General features: G+C 41.8%; 1 protein-coding gene across 34 annotated transcripts in view; it reads right to left on the bottom strand.

The window, feature by feature from the left end:
- The window catches only part of RAD51B (RAD51 paralog B), a 502,805-nt gene extending 478,141 nt beyond the window's left edge, over positions 1-24,664 (bottom strand). For 7 of the 34 annotated variants that reach the window (XR_013228396.1, XM_077322541.1, XM_077322539.1 and 4 more), the window contains exons 1-7: positions 22,554-23,304; positions 21,634-21,748; positions 17,629-17,742; positions 16,515-16,631; positions 12,917-13,053; positions 11,126-11,245; positions 10,120-10,303 (exon numbers count right to left, since the gene is read on the bottom strand). Coding sequence is in view for 30 of the 34 variants with exons in the window: in XM_077322541.1 (XP_077178656.1) it covers positions 10,120-10,303; positions 11,126-11,245; positions 12,917-13,053; positions 16,515-16,631; positions 17,629-17,742; positions 21,634-21,748; positions 22,554-22,576 (810 nt within the window). In the remaining 4 variants the exon portion in view is untranslated. The other 27 variants (XR_013228395.1, XM_077322532.1, XM_077322523.1 and 24 more) reach the window with 14 other exon arrangements.
- Between the last annotated feature and the right edge of the window lie 372 nt (positions 24,665-25,036).

The following is a 25,036-nucleotide window of genomic DNA, read 5'->3' as shown; positions in this document are numbered from 1 at the left end:
TTCCACAATCCTCAGCAAAAAATAAATAAACCTTTCTATTTAGCTTTCAGTCCCAGATCCTAATGCCTAAGAAAACCAACAACCACTCATAAGCAACCTGCTTTAGAAAACTGGGCCCAACATTCAGACTCTGGCAACTGCATATGCAAAATGCCAGAGGATGGTATTATTTAGAAATGATCCATATGCACTTGGTACCATTTGCATGTCAGACTGCACATATAAATGATAACCATTTTATCATTTATTCTTATAACCGTCATTGTGTAAATAGCCAGTTGTAGTTAAATATACCTAAATGTAATTAAATATTAAATGTATATAAATATTTTAACAAGTGATTTAGGAAGGTGATCAGTTCCCAATCATATAAAAACACCTAATTATGCAAAGAAAAGGAAATGTATATGAAATACAGGAGCATAGGAATTTGTAAAACACCTACGGCAAATATGTAGACAAGTGGTATGAATGGAGACCCAGTTTGTTCTATGCATATTAATCCTTCTTTTAATTGAACTGCAATCTGAAGCTGTCTGTAAAGCAAAATATTCTTATTCTGCTGGAGATAATTTATTCAGAGCTGCCCACAAGCTTTGCTGTTCAGTTTATACTAAGATGCCTTTCTCAGGTTTCATCTACTGTTCACAATAATTGTATTGAAGAAGAATCTGACTGAACCTGAATATTGCATGTTAATCTATTCACAACATATATTTGATTCATATATTAATTAAACATATATGGATATAGAAACCTGTCATTTATTGAATAATTCTTACTCATCTGCTCTAGTCCTCTCAAGGAGCAACTCTGAAAAAGTGGTTTCCAACACTACCTACATACCAAAGAGCTTTAAAAGGGTTAAAAGATGCCTTAGACATGCAGTGCATGTGACTCCTCTCCCTATGCCAGCCCCCTTCCTGCCACTAACTTACAGAATCAAAAGGACCATTGGACAAATCTGTATATTCCACCCCTCTGAACAACACATATAATATCTTGAGCAGCATCATGCAAGGGAGTTAAATCCACTTTTGATTGAATTCAGCCAACCCTTGCTAACTCAGTTAACTGCCTTGGAGTTATAGTAGACTCAATATTATTGCTGGAAAACAAGTTAATGCAGCTGCAAAAAAAAGGCTCTCTTCCAACTCAGACTAGACTGTAAAATGTCCCTTTATATTGATACAGCTGATCTGGCCACTTGGTTCCCTTCAAATCAATTTGGAATCTCCAACTGATGCAGTATGCCATGGCACAGCAATTATAAGGAGTTAGAAAGAACATGCACATTAATCCCATTCTGCAGTCACTTCACTGGCTGCCCTATATTAGCAGGCTCAATTTAAGTTATTGGCTATGACATAAAATATCCTTCATTGCCTTGGACCACCATGACAGCTTTGCTCATCTGAGCAGGGCCTTCTGCAGGTGCCAAACTGCAAATGGGTAAAATCAACAGCTGCCCATATACATGCCTTTGTGAACCCTGTCTTACAGAACAGCCTGCCCTGTTATCTTAATTAGAAACATCTTATGGATGCATTAGCAGCAGCAACAATAAGTTTGGTGTGGTGGTTAAGAACAGCTTGGTGTAGTGGTTAAGAGCAGTGGTTTCTAATCTGATGAGCCGGGTTTGATCCCCTGCTCCTCTACATGCAGCCAGCTAGGTGACCTTGGGCTAGTTACAGCTCTGATAGTACTTTCTTACAGAGCACACCTGTCAGAACTCTCTCAGCCCCACCACCTACCTCACAGGGAGTCTGTTGTGGGCAGAAGAAGGGAAGAAGATCTTAAGCTGCTTTGAGACTTCTTAGGGTACAGGAAAGCAGGGTATAAAAAACAACTCTTCTTCAGTCATACCAGAACCATTTCAGAAGGGCACGTGATATTATTCCAGTTATTAATATTTGTGCATAAAAGCTAGCTCTTCTACTGTGTGAGCTCAATCAAGTGCCAAGAGTTTTCAAAATTTGCACTAGGAGCTGGGGCGGGGAAGGAACTCTGGTTTAATCTAAATATAATGAATTACTTGACAAGTGAAAGATAAATTTTGCAGATCAATGTAAATGTAAATTACAGGCAGAAAAAGCATTCTTGTGCAACTAATAACTCATACAGAGAAATTCTTGTGCAACTATTAACTCATGTAGAGTTGGACTACATTAAAATTGGCCTAAAGTAAGAAAAATAAAAATTTCCAGTGATTGCCTCAAATTAATTCAGTTATAATCAAACATAAGCTATTGTAACCCCATCTTCCCCTTCCACTGATCTTGCAGTCAATCACACCATTTATGAGGTTTCCTAATACTGTCAAGAGTCCTTATCAATCTAACCCAGTCTGTCTCTTCCAGTAACAGGATCCAAACCAAACTAAGGAATACAATTTCAATTTTGTTACTGTGATATCAGCTTCCCCTCAAAAAACTGCAAGAAGTCCAGTAGTTCTTCCCTGCTGTGCTTCAAGCCATCTGAGGCTACATATTGGAATGCGCAAAATCTATAGTGTGTATGATTCAATAGCATATATGAAGAATATCCTCCAGGTAGCATTGGAGGACATGTGTAGCTAGCATATTTTCTAATAATCTCCTCCCATGTCCTGATTGGCTCAAATTGAGACTTCCTGCTGAAAAAGCTCAAGACATATGTTGCAGTGGTAAACAACAGGTTCCAGAGAAAACCACTGGCAATTCACACAGATAACGGAGGACAATATGTGGGATGACTTGAAGGAGTACATGGGTAAAGAAGGTATAGAACATCAGCTCCAGAGCAGAATTCCATAGCAGAAAGAAAGTATTGTTCCCTAAGGCCTATTATGCATGGTCGCTGAAACGGTGGTTGGCGGTCGCATGGAAAACGCGGAGGAGGAAGAAGCAAAGCAAACCGCAAACGCACGGGACGAATGCAACGGTAGCAAAACCCAGAGCAGCTGCTGGCTGTGGCCGATGAGGCAGCGATGCGGAGCAAACAGGAAGGGAGGCGAGCACAGTGCTGACTGAGGCTGGGCTGCCAAGCAGGGCGGCCACGGCACGCGCAAGCCCTGGCGGCAGAACGAAAGGGCACAGAAGGGGAGAGCGCAAGGACACCCAGAAGCCCTGTTTAGATTAAGCACGCGGCCATTCCAGAGCCACTTCTGGTTGCACCCTGGTCACCCGGGAAGCTCCACTTTCTTCCGCATCTCACTAACGCAGATTTTTCAGCGGCATACAGCAACTCTGTGCCCAGCTGCTGCCTGCGGCATGCATTATTGGTGATTTTAGCTGCCGCCATCCCACCTAGAATGTGGACACTCCCATCTGTGCATAATAGGCCTAACTGAGATTTGCAGAAGCATGTTCTTAGAAATATTGAGAAGGGATTAACACTGCTACCACCTACAGAAGACATTACCTAGCTAAGGTAAAGTTCTGCATTTAGGTAGAAAGAAACATTTACACCAATATAGGATGGGGGAGACTTGTCTTGGCAGTAGTATGTGTGAAAAGGATCTAGGAGTCTTAGTAAACCATACATTGAATATGAGTCAGCAGTGTGACTTGGTGGCTAAAAAGGCAAATGAGATTTTGGGCTGTATCAAAAGGAGTATCATGTCCAGATCATGGGAAGTGATGGTGCCGCTTTACTCTGCTCTGTTTCGGCCTGAGTTTGAGAACTGTGTTCAATTTTGGGCACCACAATTGAAGAGGGATGTGGACAAACTGGAATGTGTCCAGAGGAGGGCAACAAAGATGGTTTGGAGACCAAGACGTATGAAGAAGGGTTGGGGGAGCTTGGTCTGTTTAGCCTGGAGAGGAGATGACTGAGAGAGGATCTGATAACCATCTTCAAGTATTTAAAAGGCTGCCATATCGAGGATGGAGCAGAGTTGTTCTCTCTTGCCCCAGAGGAACGGACCAGAACCAATGGGATGAAATCAATGCAAAAGAAATTCTGTCTAAACATCAGGAAGAAGTTCCTGATAGAGTTGTGAGCGTGCAAACTTTATTTAGTTATATTAACTGCCCTCATTAATCCACAAAAATGAGCATTTTGGACCATGTACAGTCTTGCGTATTCACTCTTAACTGGTATAAACTCATTTAAGGTAGTTGCGTCAGTATATAGTTGTATGAAGCAGAAATTAATGTAGGCTTCCAAATATCAACTGGACATTGTAAAAGGCTATAGAGAGACTAATAATGAGCTTCAACTGGCATTGCCAGGGAAATTACCTATTCAAGCATTTTTTTAAAAAAGCATTAGAATTTTTACATATTAAATCTAAATAAAGGGCTATAAGCTAATCATAAACAATATAGGATGGACCCAGACTAAGTTTTCCAATGGCAGAATGTAATTCTCCTGGCTCCCACTTCACTGATATCCAAGACATGTTCCTAGAAGTCAGGGATCCTAAAGAATTACTGAGAAGGGATCAGCAGTGGGAAGGGGTAGTCCTGATCCAACACAATATGTGTTTCAAATAATCATTCTAAGCAATATTTTTGTTGCCAGAAATTTAAGTTATGTTTGCAACATTTTTATATACAACTACTTCAGTAAAATATGTAGTATTTAACAGTTTCAGACAGAAGATGAGTCATAATAGACAAATGGAAAATTTTATCCATTGAAAATGAAATGGCTATAGCTATGTCTACGACAGAGGAAACTGACATGAGAAAAGCATAGCAAACTATGCTGGTTTTGTAGCAGCAAATATATATAAACTTCTGGTCCTCCATCTCACTCATCAACTCTAGCACTTTAAAAGGCAGTGCTGTTATTCATGACAACAGGTTACTCAGTTTATACTGCAAAGCCAAGATAGATCTTGCCAATAATTCCATAATTTTTGAACAGCCAGATGGTGACAAAGTCAATATTACTGCAACATGAAACAGTTTGTAAGGCTTATTCATTATTTATTTATTTGTCATATGGCAAAATTACACACAGGGAAAATATAATAATATATAACCTAGTTGATACAACAAGTATACAGAAAAGTTGAACGATTACACTAAATACAAATACTGTATACATTTGCATATAAGCTGGCCCACATATAAGCCGAGGCACCTAATTTTAACACAAAATCTGGGCAAACTTATTGACTCGCATATAAGTCGAGGGTGGGAAATGCTCCTTCATCACAGGCTCTCCCATCCAGCCTCAACAAATACAGAAAAGTCAAGAGGATGAATAGCTGCTGGTTTTTGTACTCCGCTTTTCACCCACAGAAACCAAAAGAATAGTTTGGAAGAAGTGATTAAGAAGAGGAAGAAGTGAAGGCAAAAGGGGGGGAAAGATCAGAGTCCTTCAGTTAAACCCTCAGCCAAACTACAAGCTGCTAGAGCAACGATTGGCTGGCTGGAGCAGGCTTTTATTTCAATTACCGTATATACCCATGTATAAGCCGAGGAGAGATTTTCCAGTGTGAAAAAGGTGCTAAAAACTAGGCTTATAAGCGAGTATATGGGTATCTAAATTTTCAATCTCCTCAAGCGTGTGTGTGCTGAGTGGTGTGCCGACGCCACCCCTCCTCCGCCTGGAACGGCCACCGAAGCACACAACCCTAGTTGCTACTCTTAAGGAATCAGTGGTCTTATATGCCTTGTAGATGCCCTGTTTCAATCTTTCAACAATGGTGGATAGGACACTGGCCTCCCCAAGTTCTATGGGAAATGAAAAGGGCATCAGACACCCTGAGACAATGATGACAAACCTTTTAGAGACCGAGTACCCAAACTGTAACCCAAAACCCACTTATTTATCACAAAGCGCCAACACGGCAATTTAACCGGAATACTAAGGTTTTGTAACCCCCCCTTTTTTTACTGCAAATTTCCCTTCCCTCCCTTCCTTCTATCCCTTTGCTCCATTGAGGGGAGGCGGCAAGGACAAGCATGGCCCAGGATCTGCTCTCCAATGGCTCCATTAGGTGCAGGCTTCCTGCTCTCTTGCAGACACCAGCCCAGTTCAACAACCCAAGCCAGCAAATCACTTCCTGAGCCAGGAAACACATGGGAAGAGTCCTCCCTGTCCTCTGGGCACCCGGAAGCCAGACCTTCTGCAGGCTGACTCAACAAACTCTGTGCTTGGGCAATGGTGCTCGTGCCCACAGAGAGGGCTCCAAGTGCTGCCTCTGGCACGCATGCCATAGGATCGCCATCACTGCCCTCCTGTTCAGGTATATATGTAGATCCTAGCACACGTCTAAGGTATGCCACTCCTTTGTTTTGGGACAGAAGGCGGGACATACCAGACTCTGGCTCCTACTGAATACTGCATTCCCTTTGGGGATGAAGGAAGAATCCATGAATAGTATCACAACCGAAAAGATTTTGTGACACTATTCATGGATGCACAGCTCCTTTCATGAGGACAGTGCTGCAATCTCTGACTCTCTTCACCAAGGTCACTGCCACTAGGAAGATAATCTAGTGGCCAAATAATAGGCACTTTAGTTCAGCTGCTCTTAGAGGTTCAAATGGTGAGTGGGACAGTGCCCTCAAGATTGCGGAGAATTTCCAGGAGGCGAAACAATGCTACCCTGGGGAAGCCAACTGTGTCAAACTCTTGATGAATTTCTTCATGCATCTGCTTGAACTCAGACTCTTGCGCCTACTGAGGCCATGACCTGTCCCCCCAAGGTGTTCATACTCAGACCTCTCTTACATCCATTGAACACAACCTGAATCACTTCTGTCCCCTATGGCTCCAGTGGGTACACTTTACAGTCTGCTGCCTACTACCATAAAGTTTGCCAGATGTGGAAGTAGCTTCATTTTGTTGCTGGTCTCCATGACTGCAGCATGACATCTATGATTTCTCTAGATGGCCCCGGTAAATAACTAGAACAAATAAGCAACAAAAGCTTAAAGCTAAGATACCATGCAATTTAGTTCCCACAGCACAACACTGCAAGGCTAACTCACAATTCAGTGTAAATAAAACATTGAAAAAATGCCAGGACACCGATATGCATGTACACTGACATTGAACAACCATGCAAATGCTTTAAGAGAATCTTCATTTTTTTTGTTCACACTAAAGTAAACTGCTCTATTTTCACGGACATGTCCACGGTCAATAGAACCTGCTCTGAGAAAAATGAACTTTATAGTGGATTACTTATCAATCCATTCCTCAAGATGTTTTGGTTCTGAGAACTGAATATTCAGACAAGAGTGATAATTATTAAGCAAGGCAACTACAAAGACAAGGAAATGAAGGAAGAAATGAATATTAGAGCAATTGATTATAAGAACAGATTATAACAAAGAAAAATTGGCAACATTTAAAAGAGGAAAAAACAAAAACATTGCACCAGTGCATTTATGATTTCAATTGATTGCGTTTTCCATGTCAAGATACTAATGGAGCATAAACACAGGACTCAGAGAAGAGATGTTTGTTTAAAGGAAAAAAAATAGTCTGCTTATCTTAACAGCATAAGCTTTCAAACTGTTTTACTGATGAAATATCACCTTTAAAAAAAAAACACAACTCTAAACTTCAGAAATTAAACAACTTCTACTCTTTTATGCCTGGACAATCAGGATTAAAGCGCCATCTACTGTGTCTACACTTCAATAGTTGTACTAAGAAAAAAAGTAAAGCAATATCTGGAATCATAGATTATAATATAGTTTTCTGATAGTAGGTCCCCAATCACTATCACTTCACTAAATCGTACATAAAAGACAACAAGATTCCAATCTTCACATTAAAGTAACACATATTCCAGACCTGAGCATCTTTAGATGTCATATGAGACTCTAGGCCAGTATATACACACTGTTTCCTCTCTCTATCATGTGAGCAATGTAGAGCATGAACACTGAAGTCATATATCAGCTGCAGCAGATTCTGTAATGTACCTTCTGCAGTTTTCCTAAACACAAAGGCTGTTGTAGTGATTCTGATTCACACAAATACATAACCCAAAGAGAAAGGGGAAATGATATGGTAGCAAGGTATATAAGAAAGGGGAGATGATATAAGGTAGCAAGTGAGCGCAAAGTGGTAAGGCAGCAGACATGCAGTCTGAAAGCTCTCCCCATGAGGCTGGGAGTTCAATCCCAGCAGCCGGCTCAAGGTCGACTCAGCCTTCCATCCTTCCGAGGTCGGTAACATGAGTATCCAGCTTGCTGGGGGATAAACAGTAATGACTGGGGAAGGCACTGGCAAACCACCCCATATTGAGTCTGCCATGAAAACGCTAGAGGGCGTCACCCCAAGGGTCAGACATGACCCGGTGCTTGCACAAGGGATACCTTTACCTTTGCCTTAAGGTAGCAAGTACAACATGCAGCGTTGCAGCATTATCCAACTTAACTATGGAAAAATAAATGTCATATATCAGTGAGCAAGTCATAATTGAAAGTGGTCAGGTTCAAAACATCTCAGGGAAACAAAACAGCAAAGGTTTCCAAGCAAACTAGGAGAACATTTTTTTAAAGGCACCAACCGGCATCCCTCTTTGTCTTTGCAACAAATAGAAAATATAACTGTAATTTGATCAAGCAGATATGATCCCAACACTATTCTGCAACACCAATACTAGCTGTCTCCAACCATGTAATCTATGTACTATATTTTTAATTACAAACTAAAAGAAAATAAGAGAATTATGGAAGAATACATAAGAAAATATAAAATTGCTGGGATACCAGCACATTGAAAAGTAATAATTGCAGGTGTTGTGGAAGGGCACTTAGGGTTTGACTGACGATAAACTGCCCTTCAAGACTGAGGAGGGGTCTGGCTACTAACAAAGCAACTTCATCTTTGTACGGGCCCTGCGGGAGTTTTCAGCATTCTGCAGGGCCTGTAAAACGGAGTTCTTCCGCCAGGTCGTTGGTTGAGGCTAGGCCGCAAGGAAGATCTGGGCCCCCTCCCTTACAGGAATGAATTAAGCAGCAGTAGCAAATACCAACAACGCCCTCTGTCTCCCTCCCCTCTAGAACGGGTTATCTAGGGGTTGTGCAGATAAGGGTTGTGTTTCTTTTTTCACTGCATCTTGTCTTATCATGGTTGGTATATGTAATTATTATACGTATGGTTCCATGTATAGTTTTAGTTATTGTTACATGTAAACCGACCTGAGCCTTCGGGGAGGGAGGTATATGAATGAATGGATGGATGGATGGATGGATGGATGGATGGATGGATGGATGGATGGATGGATGGATGGATGGATGGATGGATGGATGGATGGATGGATGGATGGATGGATGGATGGATGGATGGATGGATGGATGAATGAATGAAATGTTTGTACTGTTATTTTACATGGGTTTTATTGTATGGTTTTATATGTTGTGACTTGCCTCGAGCCTCCAGGGATAGGTGAGTAATAAATCATCATCATCATCATCATCATCATTCACTCAAACCTTAGACCAATGACAACATAACAAAGTGCAAAACCAGACAGCTCAAAAAGCCTGATGACTAGCACTGTAGAAGTCAGGAAGCAAGTTTTTTTTTCTCAAATTTGACTCTTAGAGAATCTTGCTAGCTACTGTGAGAGAACAGACATGCCGCTGTTTGCTATTCCCACCCTCCATCCCCAGTAACTGTAGACAGAAGACAGTTCTAGCTCTGGAGAAAACAGCCTTCCCAAAACTTTAAACATTCAGATTCAGAAAAATCTAAGCACCAGCAGAGGAAGGACTTTTTGTTCAGTTTTCTTTTTTAAAAAACATTCCAGCACTGGTTTTATATAACCACCAAAAAGGTTAACCAAAATTGTAAAACAGTATCATGGAGAATGACTCTAAGTCTCTGATATGTAAGTTTCCTAGAATGATCGAAGTATTCGAATGTGAATTCAGAAAAGTGAATTCAGTTAAGGGAAGTTATGTCAAATTAAATATATTAAAAGCTCTCCAAATGGTACAAAGAGCCTTATAAGGCCATCTTTAGGATCAGAAATTAATATAAATGACCATGTTAATTTTGAAACACATTGACATATTTCACATATAAGATTATGTATTTAGAAGTCACTTGAGGCCATAAGGAAGTTGCCTCCTGGCCATTTTTAAGTGTCTGATCTTCTGGCATAAAAACTTGTAAATTAGAGATTATATACAAATAGAACAAAGGAAAACTTACTGGTATTGAAAATTCTTCAGCCAAGTATTTCAGTATTGATGCTTCTCTAGTCAACAAGTTGTTTCTTTCCAGCAAATTGCCTTGAAGTTTTGTATCAAACTCTTTTCTGACTACTGAAGCAACAGAATCTATGACAACTAATTTGACATTCTTAGAAATAATTTCTTCTTCCAAGGATTCAATCCTGGAGGGGAAGGTTCACAAAAGTGTTTTTATTGCCATTATTTGTTTTTAATATTTTACTTACTTTAAAGGTGTATGCATCTAACCATGAGCTTTAGGGACACCAAGGAAGACATCGGTGTATTCTAAGGGGGAAAAACTAAAAGGAACTCCTTCAAAACTATCCCACTGTATGCCATAAATAATTTTTCTCACATTTCCTGAAAAAGAGCTAGTTTTAATGGGGTCCCTATAATACTGTATCCTCGCAATTTTTTAAAGCCATAAAAATTTCTATTCCCCCATGCACTTTACAACACAGAAGCAAAAATAGTCACTAGTCGTGATTCCCTTCCCACCAATTTGATCACTAAGAATTTCAAAGCCCGGAAATATTAACCTATCATGCTGAGAAAAAAACACATACTTTATTCAAAACAAAGTTTGTGAATTGTCAATTCCAAATATGGATTTTTTTCCCCATTAGAATTGGCTAAACACAATGCTCTATAAGGCATTTCCACATGCAGAGTAAATTAAACATGGGGGCCTACCAGAGTGCTACCCAACATTTTAAAAGTTTCACATTACTGTGCTAACTACATAAATGATAGATGATAACAAACAGTAAAGCTAAAAAAGTATATATTGAGGCACATAGATTTAAAACCTGAAATTCTGTTTCATATTATAGTTCTTCTTCCATGGAAAATATATTTTGTAGAAAATAATGCTGAATTTCAAAATATGCAGGCATGTACTCTTCTGCCCAAATTGTGCCCATTAGAATGCAGAATAGTCTTATATATCTGATATTGTGCTATACACAACAAATAAATCCTACCGTTTAAGTACACTGTCGCAGGTGAGCTCCCGATAAATATGAATGCTGCTGGGCATTGAAATAAGTTTTTCTTTTGTGGCAAAATAATGAGGGAAGCGGTGTTGTGCCATCTCAACAAGCCTGTTCAGAGTCCAAAAAACATGTCACTGAAGAACAATATTAATCTAAATGTAATGATCGTTCCATATGTCCAAGTTCATTCACAGGTTTACTAAACATTATTTGTTTGTTTATTTATTATATTTGAGATCAGGGCGATTCACATAGAATGCAAAGAACAATACAGTGAACTCAAGTTTTTGTATCAAATTAAACACAACAATGGTAACAACAACAACAGCAACAGAAGATAACATTTAAACAGGATAACAATCAAACAGGTCCATGGTTCGGTTTGGGTGCATAAGATTCCTGGGAGGGAGGTTCAGGGGCCCAGCGGGTGCTGCTGGTTCCGATTGACCCCAACCAAATGCCTGGCAGAAGAACTCCCTTTTGCAGGCCCTGCAGAACTGTTTTAAGTTCTATCAGGGCCCTGATCTCCTCCAGGAGCTCATTCCACCAGGTGGGGGACAGGACAGAGAAGGCTCTGGCCCTTGTTGAGGTCAAGCGGGCTCCTTTTGAGCCACGGATCACTAGCTGGTTGGCGATGGCAGAGCGCAAAGCTCTTTGAGGGGCATAGGCAGAAAGGCAGTCCCTCAGGTACACTGCGCCTTGACCATGTATGGTCTTGAAGGTAATTACCAGAACCTGATCTGGAATTTGACTGGTAGCCACTGCAGTAGATGGAGGATGGGCTGGATGTGGGACCTCCATAGTGTTGCTGTGAGGACCCTGGCCGATGCTTTTTAGACTAGCTGTAGTTTCCAGATCAAAGTGAAGGGCAGGCCTGCGTAGAGCGAGTTGCAGAAGTCTGCTCTAGAGGTGACTGTCACATAGATCACTGTAGTTAGGTGTTTTGGGACCAAGTAGGGCACTAGTAGTTTGGCTTGGCGAAGGTGGCAAAATGACAGCTGCACTACCCTCGTGACCTGAGCTTCCACTGAGAGGGAAGCATCCAGGATCATGCCCAGGTTCCTGGATGAGTAACTCACTAAAAGCTGCACTCCGTCCAGACAGAGGAGTTCTACTAAAATAGAACAGGATTAAGAATATGGAGCGTCTGATACTGTGCCCAGTATTGTGGCATGTCTTTGAGTATGCTCTACTAAAATTATAAGTGCATCCTATGTCAGAAACACAACGAAGTCCATGAACTATTTTCCTAATATTTAAGGTGACATATAAGAAAAAGCAGGAATATAAAAAATTATCTGATGCAAAGATCAGTAAATATGCAGCAACTATGATGCCCCAGGATTATTCCAGAAGACTGGAAATCAGGGCAATTTACATGCCCCAAAAGGTTTCAGGGTCAGCTACAGATTCTGGACTGCAGCTAGAGAGTACAATACACAGATAGAGATATTTGTATCAAAGCTTCTCCCTTAAAATAACAAGAGGCATCTAAGCACCGGAAAATCCTGGGTTTGCAATAGCTATTGATTCAGTGCACGGTGTTCCAGTTGTGAAGACTTCCTATGAAAAGCTGTCTTTCCCCACCAGCTATAGAAGCACTGAAAGTGTCTGCACATGCTATGTGTGTGCCAGGTGGAATCTTCAACTGGACATGGCTCTAGAGTTTGCTAGGGATGATGGCAGGAAGAAGAGGTCAAGAAGATAACTATGCAAGGGGACTGTGGCACAATTATCTCATCTCAGCCTGAAATAATTTTATTTTAAATAAAACTTCACCTTTCAGCACTGAATGCAGATTCCGTGTCAATGTATATAACAGCTCCATCCAGTCCTCCCATACTGGAGGGCAATGTGGTCAGCAAGCTAAGCATCATACAAAATTGAGTTTTCCCACAACCTGATGGGCCTGTTACCTAAAAAGAGAAGCACATACAGAAAGTGGAAATATTTCACTCTTTCTACAGAAGGCCATTTTAATATCAAGCATCTGAGGATAATGCAAAGTGCACCTCAAGCTTATGCCAATGATATGACAAGTTAGAGGTTAAAGATTCTACTTTCACAGTGACATCCAAAGCACAGTTACACCCTTTTAAGCCCATGGACTGTTAGGCCACAAAAATACCCCGAAAGGAATAACTAGCATCCCTAGTATTTGGTAGAGATTTATCCAGCTTAACTAATATACCTGTATTTCGAGTTTCCACACAATACACACTTAAAGTACATTTAAGAGAGCGCCTATAAGAATATACTTCCACAAAACAGGTGTTCAGAAATATTCAATGTGCTAAAATACAACCTAATATCTTTGTATGAGGAATTTGTGACACTCACAACTGAACTAGGGACAAAGCCCATTGCATCCAGGAATACAATAGGCACTAGACTGACCATTGGGGCTGGCGTGGTGGGGCATTGGGTGGTGGCACCCTCCCCCAGGGCCTCCTCCATATCTTCCCGTGGAGGCGAGACTTGGGCTCCCCGCAACTGGCCGCATTCCTAGTGGCAGGCACAGGTCCAGCCCAAGCTAGAAGCTCAGAGGTGGGCACAGGCAAGGCTGGAGCTGTCCCACCCCCAAATTCCTGGTCGTCGGTGCAGCCACACAAGCTGGAGGATCAAAGGCGGGTACAGGTGAGGTCAGGGATGTACCTCCCAACCCAGCTGCCAGTGCAGCAGCTTGAGCATGAGGCTTGAAAGCAGCCATGGGCGAGGCGGGTGTGTTCCCCCGCAACTCCTAGTGTACCTGCCTGAGTGGGAGGCTTAGAGGAGAGCACAGGCAAAGTGGGGCTGTTCCCCCGCAACTTCCAGCCACTGACGTAGCTGCCCTCCTGGCAGCAGGCAAGGACCCAGCCAGCACGCACAGCCACTCGAGCATGAGACTTGGGAGGCGGGTGCAGGCTACATGCGGGCGGCCAGCTCGTGGTGAAGCCTCACATCATGGTTCTCCCTCCCTCTCAGGCCCTCCTCCTTGCCTCCCTGGGGAAGCCACCCACACCCACACTCTGAGGCCAGGCCTCGCACTCTATCCCTCCCAGCTCCTGCCCGCCAACTGCCTGACTTTCTGGGCCCCCCACAGTAGTGAGGCCAGGGTTGGGTCCCCCCTCCTTCCTAGGCCTCAGCTGCTGGCTGGGTGGCAGTCCTCCCTTTCCCATGATCCCAGGGGCCCCCTCCCTCCCAGCTCATGCTCATTATCTAGCTTACCTCTCGCGCCAGTCCAGTAGAGCAGGCTGGCACTTCTTCTATGTGGAAGAAGTTGGAAGGGAATGAGGCCAGGGGCAGGACCACAGCCTACCTGATGGGTCATTCATTGCACAGACGGCCAATCAGGTACGCAATGAGTACCAACTCCTCCCAGCACTCTAGTGCTGTTTTATTTACATGTTACAGATTACAGATAGAGCACACATATTTGTATTTAAAACAGTCTGGACAAAAACCTGGATAATAACTATCAGAAATTTTTAATAACATTCTACAAATCTAAACATACCTGCAATAGTTTCAGAACCTTTAAATCTGATAAGAGAATGAGTTTGATTCTTTGAACTATAAACAGAAAACCAGGATAAAACCTATTGAGACTTTTATTGAGAAAAGAAATTGTTTTCTTTATTATGCAAGACAGAAAAAGTGCAGGTATGAAAAACTTAACGGTATAATTACTGTGAAGGTAAATGCTCAAATGATCAATGTTCATGGCATTGCTTAAGCATATAATAGTATGCAATAGTTTAAAAAGAAGACTAGTTTTCAGCTTTTTATCTCACTGCTTTTAGGGACTATCACAAAGCCCAAGTTATCTCATCTCATCTAATATTCTGAGACTTCCATTCAGGGAAATCTTATTTGCTTGTCACAGCAGTGCATGTTTATAGAAAAATACCAATCATATTTTCCTCAATCTGCTCTATCACAGTCATATGATTATTAACTAGAAAACAACTGGTTCTTAATTAAATATGAGTTCATCAACACAAGTGCATATAAGCCAATCAGCATGTGCATTTTTGTTACATCTGATATAGCAAGATAGGAAGACCAATCTCAACTCCTATAAAGGTAAGCTGGGTACTCATTTAACCGACCTCGGAAGGATGGAAGGCTGAGTCAACCTAGAGCCAGCTGCTGGGATTGAACTCCCAACCTCATGGACACATAGCTTCAGACAGCATGTCACTGCCTTACCACTCTGCACCACAAGAGGCTCTCCTCAACTCCTATAATCTCTATTAAAAAGCAAGTAATCAAACTTTTCTGAAACCACTTCAGTTAACTTATATTTGGGTGGGTAGCTGTGTTGGTCTGGAGCAGGAGAACAAAGTTTGAGTCCAGTAGTTCCTTTAAGACCAATTAAGTTCCATTCAAGGTATAAGCTTTCATGTGCAAGCAAGCACACTTCTCTGTATCTGAAGAAGTGTACTTGCACTCAAATTTTACGAAAGCGGCAGGTAAATAAATCTAATGATGATAAAAAAGATTATATTTTGAAAAAACTTTGATCTCAAAGGTGCCACTAGACTCAAACTTTGTTCTGCTGCATCAATTAACTGTTCAAGATAATTAGTAAATTGAAGCACTGACAGTTGAAAAATGCCTGAACTCTCAGCTTGCAAATACAACAAGAAAAGCCCTAGCTTATACTAGCTAACACTACAGGGCCAGGTAGGGCTTTTGGCCAATAAAGGTTTGAATGGATACAGGAGATTTAGTTGGCTGTGCAGATTTTTTTAATGTTGCTTTGGCAGCAGCTGCCACCACAGCAAAAGAACCTTCACTGTTTTTTAATGATCTACAAATTTTAGCATGAATATTATGCCCGTTTCCATAACTTGGGTCTATTGCAGTCTAAAGCAGAGTAGCTTATACGACAAAGCTAGGCACAGAACACAACTGGAAATTTCTGCTTAAGGGAGCTTCTCATAATAATCAGCAGGAAATGCAGCATTTAGATGTCTTTTGCCTATAACTAAGACAGCAAGATTTTTTAAATGAAAGCTGTAATTCCCAGGACCTGACAAAACAACCTGATAGAAAGGACCTGACAAAACTAACTCATAAAATGCAATGTTCATACCCTTCTATAATCTCCTATACAGCAATGAACTACAAACAGAGCTACAGTAGTAAATTTTTTGCCTAAGTTACAGCCAAATCTGATGGTTCCCCTTTGAGAAAAGGAAACATTATAGAAATAAGAGAGCAAATTGCTAATTTTTGTAACCCACCTTCTGTGGGTAAAATTTCATAAAGGCCATGGTAGGACAGAAAAGGTCCATCAGCTCAAAACATTGCCTCAGAGCAAGAATGCAGTACAAATTATTTTGACAGTTAACTGGATCCCAAATACATCAATTTTTTGCAGTACTTTTACCTCTGTGAGAGAGCCACAGGCAATTCCACCATGCAAGATTTTATCCAAATCTTCTAGAGTTGTGGGCAAGAATGCTGATGTTGGATCAATGGCTCTTTTCATTTTGATTTCATAAGCCTACCCAAAACCAAGATTAATAAAAGATTTGTTTGTTTGTTTATTTGATTTCTATACCACCCTTCCATATGGCTCAGGGCAGTTTACATACAACATGGGGGGATACATGGAACGAATTAATATATAGCATAAACAAATACAACAACAACAATAATCTAAGTAACACAATTTCAGTGATCTTAAACAATATAACAGGAACGGAACTTAGCTAAGGCCCTTAGAGAGGACAGACTGGTTCAGATCATGGAGAGGATGTATGAGGGGGACCTGTTGTCAGTTTCAGGCAAATGCTTGGTGGAGGAGCTCCCTTTTGCAGGCCCTGCAGAATTTTGGGAGTTCAGACAGGGCCCTGATCTCTTCAGGGAGCTCGTTCCACCAGGTGGGGGCCAGGACAGAAAAAGCTCTGGCCCTCGTTGAGGACCGACGTGCTTCTTTGGGGCCGGGGATCACTAGTCAGTTGGCGGTGGCAGAGTGTAATGCTCTTTAGGGGGTATAGGCGGAGAGACGGTCTCTTAGGTACACTGATGTTGCAATCAGCTACTGCTTCTAAAAAAGACAAAGTACCTTTTTAAAAATGCCACATAGACACTTAGATACTTTGCTTATTTATCATTCTATAAGTCTCTTCCCATCCCTGTGTTGGCATTTTGACACCACAATCAGAAAAAGGTCTCAGAAAGGGTTTTAACCTTTCCACTGAACACCTTCCCAAACATTTCAGCCTACTAAGTAAATCTGGAAATCTGCTTAGGGGATCTTAAGAACTAGTCAGCAGGAAATACAGCATTTAGAGGTCATTGTTAAAGTTCGCTATCAACCTGTGAGTAGAAAAACACCCATTTAATGTAAATACATTACATAGAATATAACTGTTCCTACCAAGGCAGGCAATAAACACAGTAAAAAATACCTAGTATATTATTATTATCTTTATTTATCTATCCCGCCCTTCCAATACAGCTCAGAGCCCTTCCCTGTTTTGCAAATTGATACTTACAGTTTGCATTCTGGGGGCACAGGCTTGGCTGACCGTGTAAAGAAGTGCCTGCACAGTCTGGTAGCTCTGCCCAGTTACTTTCATGAGTTCCAGTAGCGAAAGACACAAAAAGTCCTGAAACATTATAATTAAAAGCAAAGGGTTAAATCATCAGGAATGTAAACTGGACAGACATTTATATTATTATTACTGCTTATATCCTATGTGCACACAGGAACACAAAAAACAAAAGCCATAAGAGACAAGGCATACATGCAGTTGCTCTTCCTGATTGTATCAGAACACTAAAACAAGCTCACACAGAAAAAACCTAAACGTTAAAACCACTGCTCAAAGTATTTTAGCAATCTGTTAAAGCATTCATGGCATAACGCCTGGCAGAATCACATTTCTCCTTAATAATAACATTTCAGTGACTTTAGCATTGGATTTGAGATTAATTAATTTCAGTGGGCTTAGACTGGCATAACTCTGCAAAAGACTGCACTATTAATGAAGTTTTTGACTCAGTCATTTATTGTCCATCCCATATTTCAGTGAGGTAACCAGAATGTGGTTAGAGCGTCAGACTAGAGGCAGAGAAACCAAGGATTGATTCCCCAAGCTGCTATGGAAACTCACTGGATAACCTTCAGGCTATTACACTCTCCAACTAACCTATCCCACATGATTTTTAGGTACAATGGAGGATGGGAGAACACTGGTTGTAAGCCATTTTGGATCCCCATTAGAGACAGAAGAGGGCTATAAATATCATCTAAAACTAAAATCCCCCTTTTCTGTATATGTAGTTCTTAGGTCCCTTTGCCTTATCAGCTACCCAGATGCTCAGGAACAGCGGTCCCCAACCCGCGGTTGGGGGACCGGTACCGGTCCATGGATCAGTTGGTACCAGGCCGCGGCTCCTCCTCGTTCTCCTTCCCAGCTGCTGCCTCGGGGGCTGCCCTGCCACTCTGCCGCCGGCTCACCCTTGGTGCTCTCTGGTGGCTGCCATGGCTGGGGGTCCCCCTCACCATGGCATTGCGCAGCTGCTTCTGGCAGTGCCCCCAGCGGCCGGCGGGAAAGCAAGCAGAGAAGGGGCTCAGGTGGTGGCGACGTCCCTCGGCAAAAGACTACCCCCTGACCTCGGGCCTCAGTAAAATTGTCAAGCGTTGACCGGTCCCCGGTGATAAAAAGGTTGGGGACCACTGCTCAGGAACATCCCCAACAAGCTTCCTAATTAAGGATCTACTAGGATGGGCAATAACAATTTCTGCTTCTTTCACTTCATCTCCTTTCTGATCCCTACTTCTCTCTCTCAAGGATAAACACTGCATAAGTGTGTTGCCATCTGGTATATCTGTATATTTCATGGGCACTAGGATTTTGTACTATCAGGTATGTAATGCTATTCTGATGGCTTGAATATATTTTACATTCAGCTCAATAAACTCTTAATTTTCAGTTTTGCCAGCTGTCAGTACTCCATTCCAGAACATGTTTAGAACTTTAGCTATCTGCTTTTATAGCCTGCTTTTCTCGCTGAGCCTCAAGGTAGATCAAACAAAATAAGACAATGTAATCAGAGAGAATAAAACATCCAATAAACAATGCAATAGTCTAGGATTTTAAAAGGTACAAAAACTATGCTTTATTAGACATGATATATAAACAGGGCTGAAAATGGAATTGGAAAAGTAAACAACAATGAAGCAAGAGCTGGATAAAATATACAATAACAATTGGCATAAACAACAAATCTGTTTCTTGCATAATGTAGAGTTGTCCTGAACCATTTCATTATGTTACAGTCCTATTCCCTTTAGTTGTTTATTACATTTTAATTTGCCTGCTTGGAATATGAAGCATCTTTTTTAAAAATGAAATTTATTTCTCATACAATAAAAAAAGAAAAAGAGAAAGTAGAGCATGCATTACAACAATAACATACACTCCTACATCATGTTATATACAATATATATGTCCCACATTAAATTAGGTACACATACTGTGGTATTAGAGCCTCTTGTGGCGCAGGGTGGTAAGGCAGCCGACATGCTGTCTGAAGCTCTGACCATGAGGTTGGGAGTTCAATCCCAGAAGCCGGCTCAAGGTTGACTCAGCCTTCCATCCTTCTGAGGTCGGTAAAATGAGTACCCAGCTTGCTGGGGGGTAAACGGTAATGACTGGAGAAGGGAATGGCAAACCACCCTGTATTGAGTCTGCCAAGAAAACACTAGTGGGCATCACCCCAAGGGTCAGACATGACTCGGTGCTTGCACAGGGGATACCTTTACCTTTACTTACTGTGGTATGACTACATAACTCACTCTTGAGGAACAATCAAAGGGCTCCTTTTAAAGTATTTTGCCATTGACAAAAAGTTGGGAGGCAAGAGGTCAATTTTAGACCTAAGATCTCTGAATAAACATTTGGATAATCCAAAGTTCAGGATGTTATCCATACAGGAGGTGATGTCCCATACAGCTCCCAACAGTTGGGTCACCACATTACATCTAAAGGACGTGTACTTCCATTTCATGACACAAGGACACAAGGAAATACTTGAAGTTCAGCTATTCAGGTATCACCTATGAGGATGCAATGCCCCCAGAGTATTTACCAAGTGCATTGGAGAGGTTATAGCTGATCTGAGGTTAAAATGTTATACCTTTACCTGCATGGCTGGCTCTTCATTAGTGACTCCCAAAGCAGGCTTGTCAAAAGATTGAGCTTGGCCTTGCATAAGGTTTTCTGTAAATTTCCTGTAAAGTCCCACCTCACTCCCATTCAATCTATCAACTTCATTGGGGCCTCTTTAGAGTCCCTAAAAGGGAAAACATATATTCCACTCCCCAGGCAAAGAAATTTCTGTCCAACAGATACCAGTCAGCCAAATACATACAAAGACTTCTTGGTTACATGGCTTCCACCAATGCAGTGGTCCCATATGCTTGCTTACATTTGAGACTATTGCAAAACTGATTTATAAGGAACTTCAACGGCAGTTCCAAGCATCAATCAAGAAAACTATCTATCCTGAGAGTCATTGCAAAGTCCCTCCTTTGGCTGCCCACATCAAACAACCTCAAGAGAATCCCCCCAGGGGTCCAGTCCCATGACACCCACCTCTTCACTGATACTCCATTCACTGGTTGTCGTGCTCAAGAATTAAAGGTGAAAAGGACATGGACTAAGTAAGAATCCACCCTTTACATTAGCCTGTTGGGAGATGAGCCATCAAACTTGCTTATTTTACAGAGATAAGCTCTTGCTTATTTTACAGAGATCAAATGAAGACACAGTCTTCAATGGACAATGAACATAAACACAGCAAAGTTCTACCTACACAAGCAAGGAGGCACAGGATCTCTCCACCTGCACAAAGAGGTCACATTCATCTGGCAATGGGCAATAAGGCACAGGTTACAATTGACAGCTGTTCATATAGCAAGTCTAGACAATTCAAGAGCAGACAGACTAAGCAGGGACACAAGTGCAGAACAAGAATGGTTCTTATCAGACCACCATCTGGCCCCAATCTTCAGGAAATATGAACTCCCTGAGGTCGACCTGTTTGCCTCAGTAGACAACAAAAAATGCCATCATTTCTACTCCAGAGCATCCACGGGCATAGGTTCTATGGAGGATGCCTTTCAGCAGCAATGGCATGGCCATTTCTTTTATATGTTTTCCCCTATTGGTATCCTCCAGCAGGGTCAAAATCAAAATTCGTTATTATAGTCATTCAGGCCAAGTTATAAAAACAAAATCATAAGAGACCAAAACAGTATACTGATTAGGTATAATACAATAAAGACACCTTTAAAATAAATCTTAAAATTATGTTTCTTCCAAAATTTGTGTTTTTATGGCAGTGATGAAAAACACGGCAAGCTGAATTGCTCATTTCAAACATCCAGGGTAAAAATGCATTTCTTCACAGTATTTCAGACACCACTGAACTATGAAACCACGTGCCCCTTAAAGTGTAATTACAAATCTTTATGTCCTTATTAGCCTCACCCGACAGGTGGTGATCTGATGTCGACTCAACCTCTCACAAAGGTCTTGTGGTAAACCTGCTCTTCTCAGTTTTTTCCCTGCCATCTTCTTATATTCAAAGAACAGAACCTCCGTCCTAGAGCACAAACAATATTAAATTATCTACAGAAAGGAAAAAACACATATTCTCCTTTAAGACAAGTTGTATAATTCAGGACATAATTCCTTGCAGTGCTTGATCTGGACCAGGGCCCTCTCCAGCGCCCTCCCCAATTTAGATCCAACTGACAGACTGCCCCTACCTAGATGCGGCCTACCTTCCAGAGCATGAGATAAGAAGGTACCATGATCCCTCTGTTTACCCTAGCTTGTATGTATGATGGCAGAACTAAGCTTAAATGAAGTCACCTTTCCTCCATTCTGGGGCAGCAAGTTATGACTCGTTAGATCTGAGTCTAGTAGCACCTTAGAAATCAACAAAAGTCTCAGGTATAAATGGTTGAAATTTAAAACTCCATCAGACACTGTGGTCACACCCTGCTCAGCCAAGGCCAGGTCCTCAGACCTCCCCTAAGGGAGCATCCATGGGACAGGACAACACAAGATTACAAAAATCAAGGAAGTCAGATACTCCGGCCTACCCTGCTAGATAGGATTGCCATAACCTCTGAATGGTTCCCTAGGCTTTCAAGACTCAGGCAGTCTTGAGGCTTATCAGGGAATTAACAGGAGTCGTGACAGTTCAGAGTTAAGAGTCCACAACACATAATTGGTGGACTAACACAAAGCAAGGCCCAGGTTACCACTTAACTTGTTCATGAATCAGATTTTTTAAAAATATTTTGTTTTTATTAAGGTGCACATAGATAAATTGTTAAACTAAGCAGTGAAAAATACAAACGCTGTGAAATATCTCTAGCTAATACATTATACTCACTTACAAAGTAGGAATGGCAAAGTTCATAACCAGAGCTTCAAAGTCCAGAATCCATAAGTACAGAATGGTCAAACTAACAGGAACAGGTAGGGCATGACAAAAGTCTGACAAAGTGGGGTATCGAATTAAGTTTCTTTATGGTTTATTCTGACATGGGATCCTAGATACAAAAACCATTCAGGACTATTTACCAATTTATTAATAAGCCTATTGAATTACTGATGTCAGAGCAGAAGACACAAGAAGTGCCAATCCTGCGCCAGGAGATGGAATGCTGACTTCATCTAGTTAGAAGCCCATTTCTCATAACAAGTTAATTGGAAACATCCGGGCTCATCACCTTATCAGAGTTAGTACAGGTGTGTAATTGGGTAGCACATACTTGCACAGAAAAGAAAAGATCACTTTGCAGCCTGCTGGAAACTTACAGGCCCAAAGCCTGAACCAAAGTTTTACAAAAGCAGAAATTGAAGCCATTATTTCACTACAGACCCAAAGTAATGCTTGTGACATAAAACTCTTGTTGGTTTCTAAGATGTTATTGAACTTAAATGTAATTGTTCTACTGCAGACCAACATGACTACCCTCAGGAAGGGGCCTATGTGCCTCATAGCATCACACTGGGAAATGAAGCCAGTCGTATCTGCATAAAAGCAGAAGCCTGTGATAACTCTGCAAAGATGCACTGATGTCCCTTGGAGGAAAAACTTATTCTTTGCAAAAATCCTAAGGATTTTAATTTAGTTTGTTACACACTGAACTCACCTAAGATAGCATCCTGGACTCACTCATTCACCTGGAAGATCATCAAGCTTTGTTTTTTTTAAATACACCCTAATCTAAAAATAAGCTGGGCTGTAATGCCCCCCCCCCCAAAGAGCCCTGTTTTCTAAGAAGAGAGATGACAAGGCTGTCTGAAAATCATTCCTTTTAATGCCAAATGTACAGCAAACTGGCCTGGGAAAAGGCCTTTGCGCACACATCTGTATACTATTTCTGATGTTAGCTCATCTTAAGTCCCTGAACTTTAAACTGGCCTTAACATTCCACAGTGTGCAAGGAAGCCAAACCGAGGACCTATGCAAACAGCTGATATATGAAAAGGACAATGAACAAAAGGGGAAATGCAAAATAATAAACCTGTATATATCACTTCATATCATTTCCTTTATCCAGAGGGAGATGTACTTAAGATTCACCCTTCATTCATTTCCTCCACCCCACTATCCTGCACATATTCTATAGTGAAAATAGCAGCTCACTTCTGCCATGATCTTGGCAGAAAAGAAGCAAATGGCAATTGATTTGTTTTTTCCCCAGAGCAGGTAGCAGCAGGAGGGGGGGGGGGGGATCTTCATTCTACTCAGGTGCTCTATTTCAAACACATTTGACAATTTCCATTAGTATGTGCTTCCTATAAATCAGAACCCAGTCCTCTGTACATCCGTTACGCCAGCTTAAATAGAAGAGTGGTGTGCTACAAAGGTAAACATCCAGTCCAAAGAGAAATCGGTTCACCTAGCAGGGATACGAGACACACGGGAGTAGCTTTGTTACAAGTCGCCCAACTTTTCCGGGGGGCGGGATGCACACTTCCACACTGGAGGGAACCGGCTGGCGATGGGGCAGCGAAGGGAACAACAAATATACTAAAATGGCTGGGATTTGGTTGGGCAGAAGGCCTTTCCTATTGCTTTTAGCACTAGAAGTACCCGCAAAGCAAAAATGCCCGGAGCTAGAAGCGCCTCTGGCCGTTCCCACTTTATAGGATGGATGAGGGGCTGGACTGGGGAACGGAGGCAGCCGCCAGTCACGAGAAGCGACCATGCCGCAGCTCCCATCGCGTGGGAAACAACGCCGGAAAGAAGACGCGGATTTCTGTTCACGGGAGCGGCCCCGCCTAGAACTGCCCAGACGCCTCGCCCCGACCCGCTCCCCAATCGAGGGTGACCAACTACCAGCCGCCCGCCCGACAGAACAAGCCCCCGCCAATGCTGAGCCGCGAAGAAGAGCCCGTTTCCCCGGCGGCGGCAGCAGCAGCGGCAGCAACAACGCCCCGCGCTAACCTGGACACTTTTCAAAGACTCCCACTTCTGGGGAAGAGGCGGGAACATCCGCCAAAGAACTTCCAGGGCTATGATTGGCCAATGAGTTTGACATTTCATCCAATTATTTTGGGGGGAGGGGGGGGAAAAGCTTGCTGGACAAGGGATGTCGGAGGTTGTAGTTCTAGTGTACTATTTTTAACACAATAGAATCAGAGTTTTTAATACAATTAACAATGTAAAGGTAATGGTTGTGGAAGGCTTGTTTCAATGCATCTGAGGAAGTACGCATGCACATGAAAGTGTATATCCAGAATTAAACTTTGTTGGTCTTAAAAGTGCCACTGGATGCAAACTTTGCTCTGATAATGTATTTGTATAGACACCATAGTTCCAAGTGATTTTGATATAATTTGTTCTCATTCTTCGTAGCAGGATAAC

The sequence above is a fragment of the Paroedura picta genome, chromosome 2 (genome assembly GCF_049243985.1).
Source record: "Paroedura picta isolate Pp20150507F chromosome 2, Ppicta_v3.0, whole genome shotgun sequence".
Lineage (NCBI taxonomy): Eukaryota > Metazoa > Chordata > Lepidosauria > Squamata > Gekkonidae > Paroedura > Paroedura picta.
The sequence above is the reverse complement of the archived record's forward strand: the minus strand, read 5'-3'. Positions and strand labels throughout refer to the sequence as shown.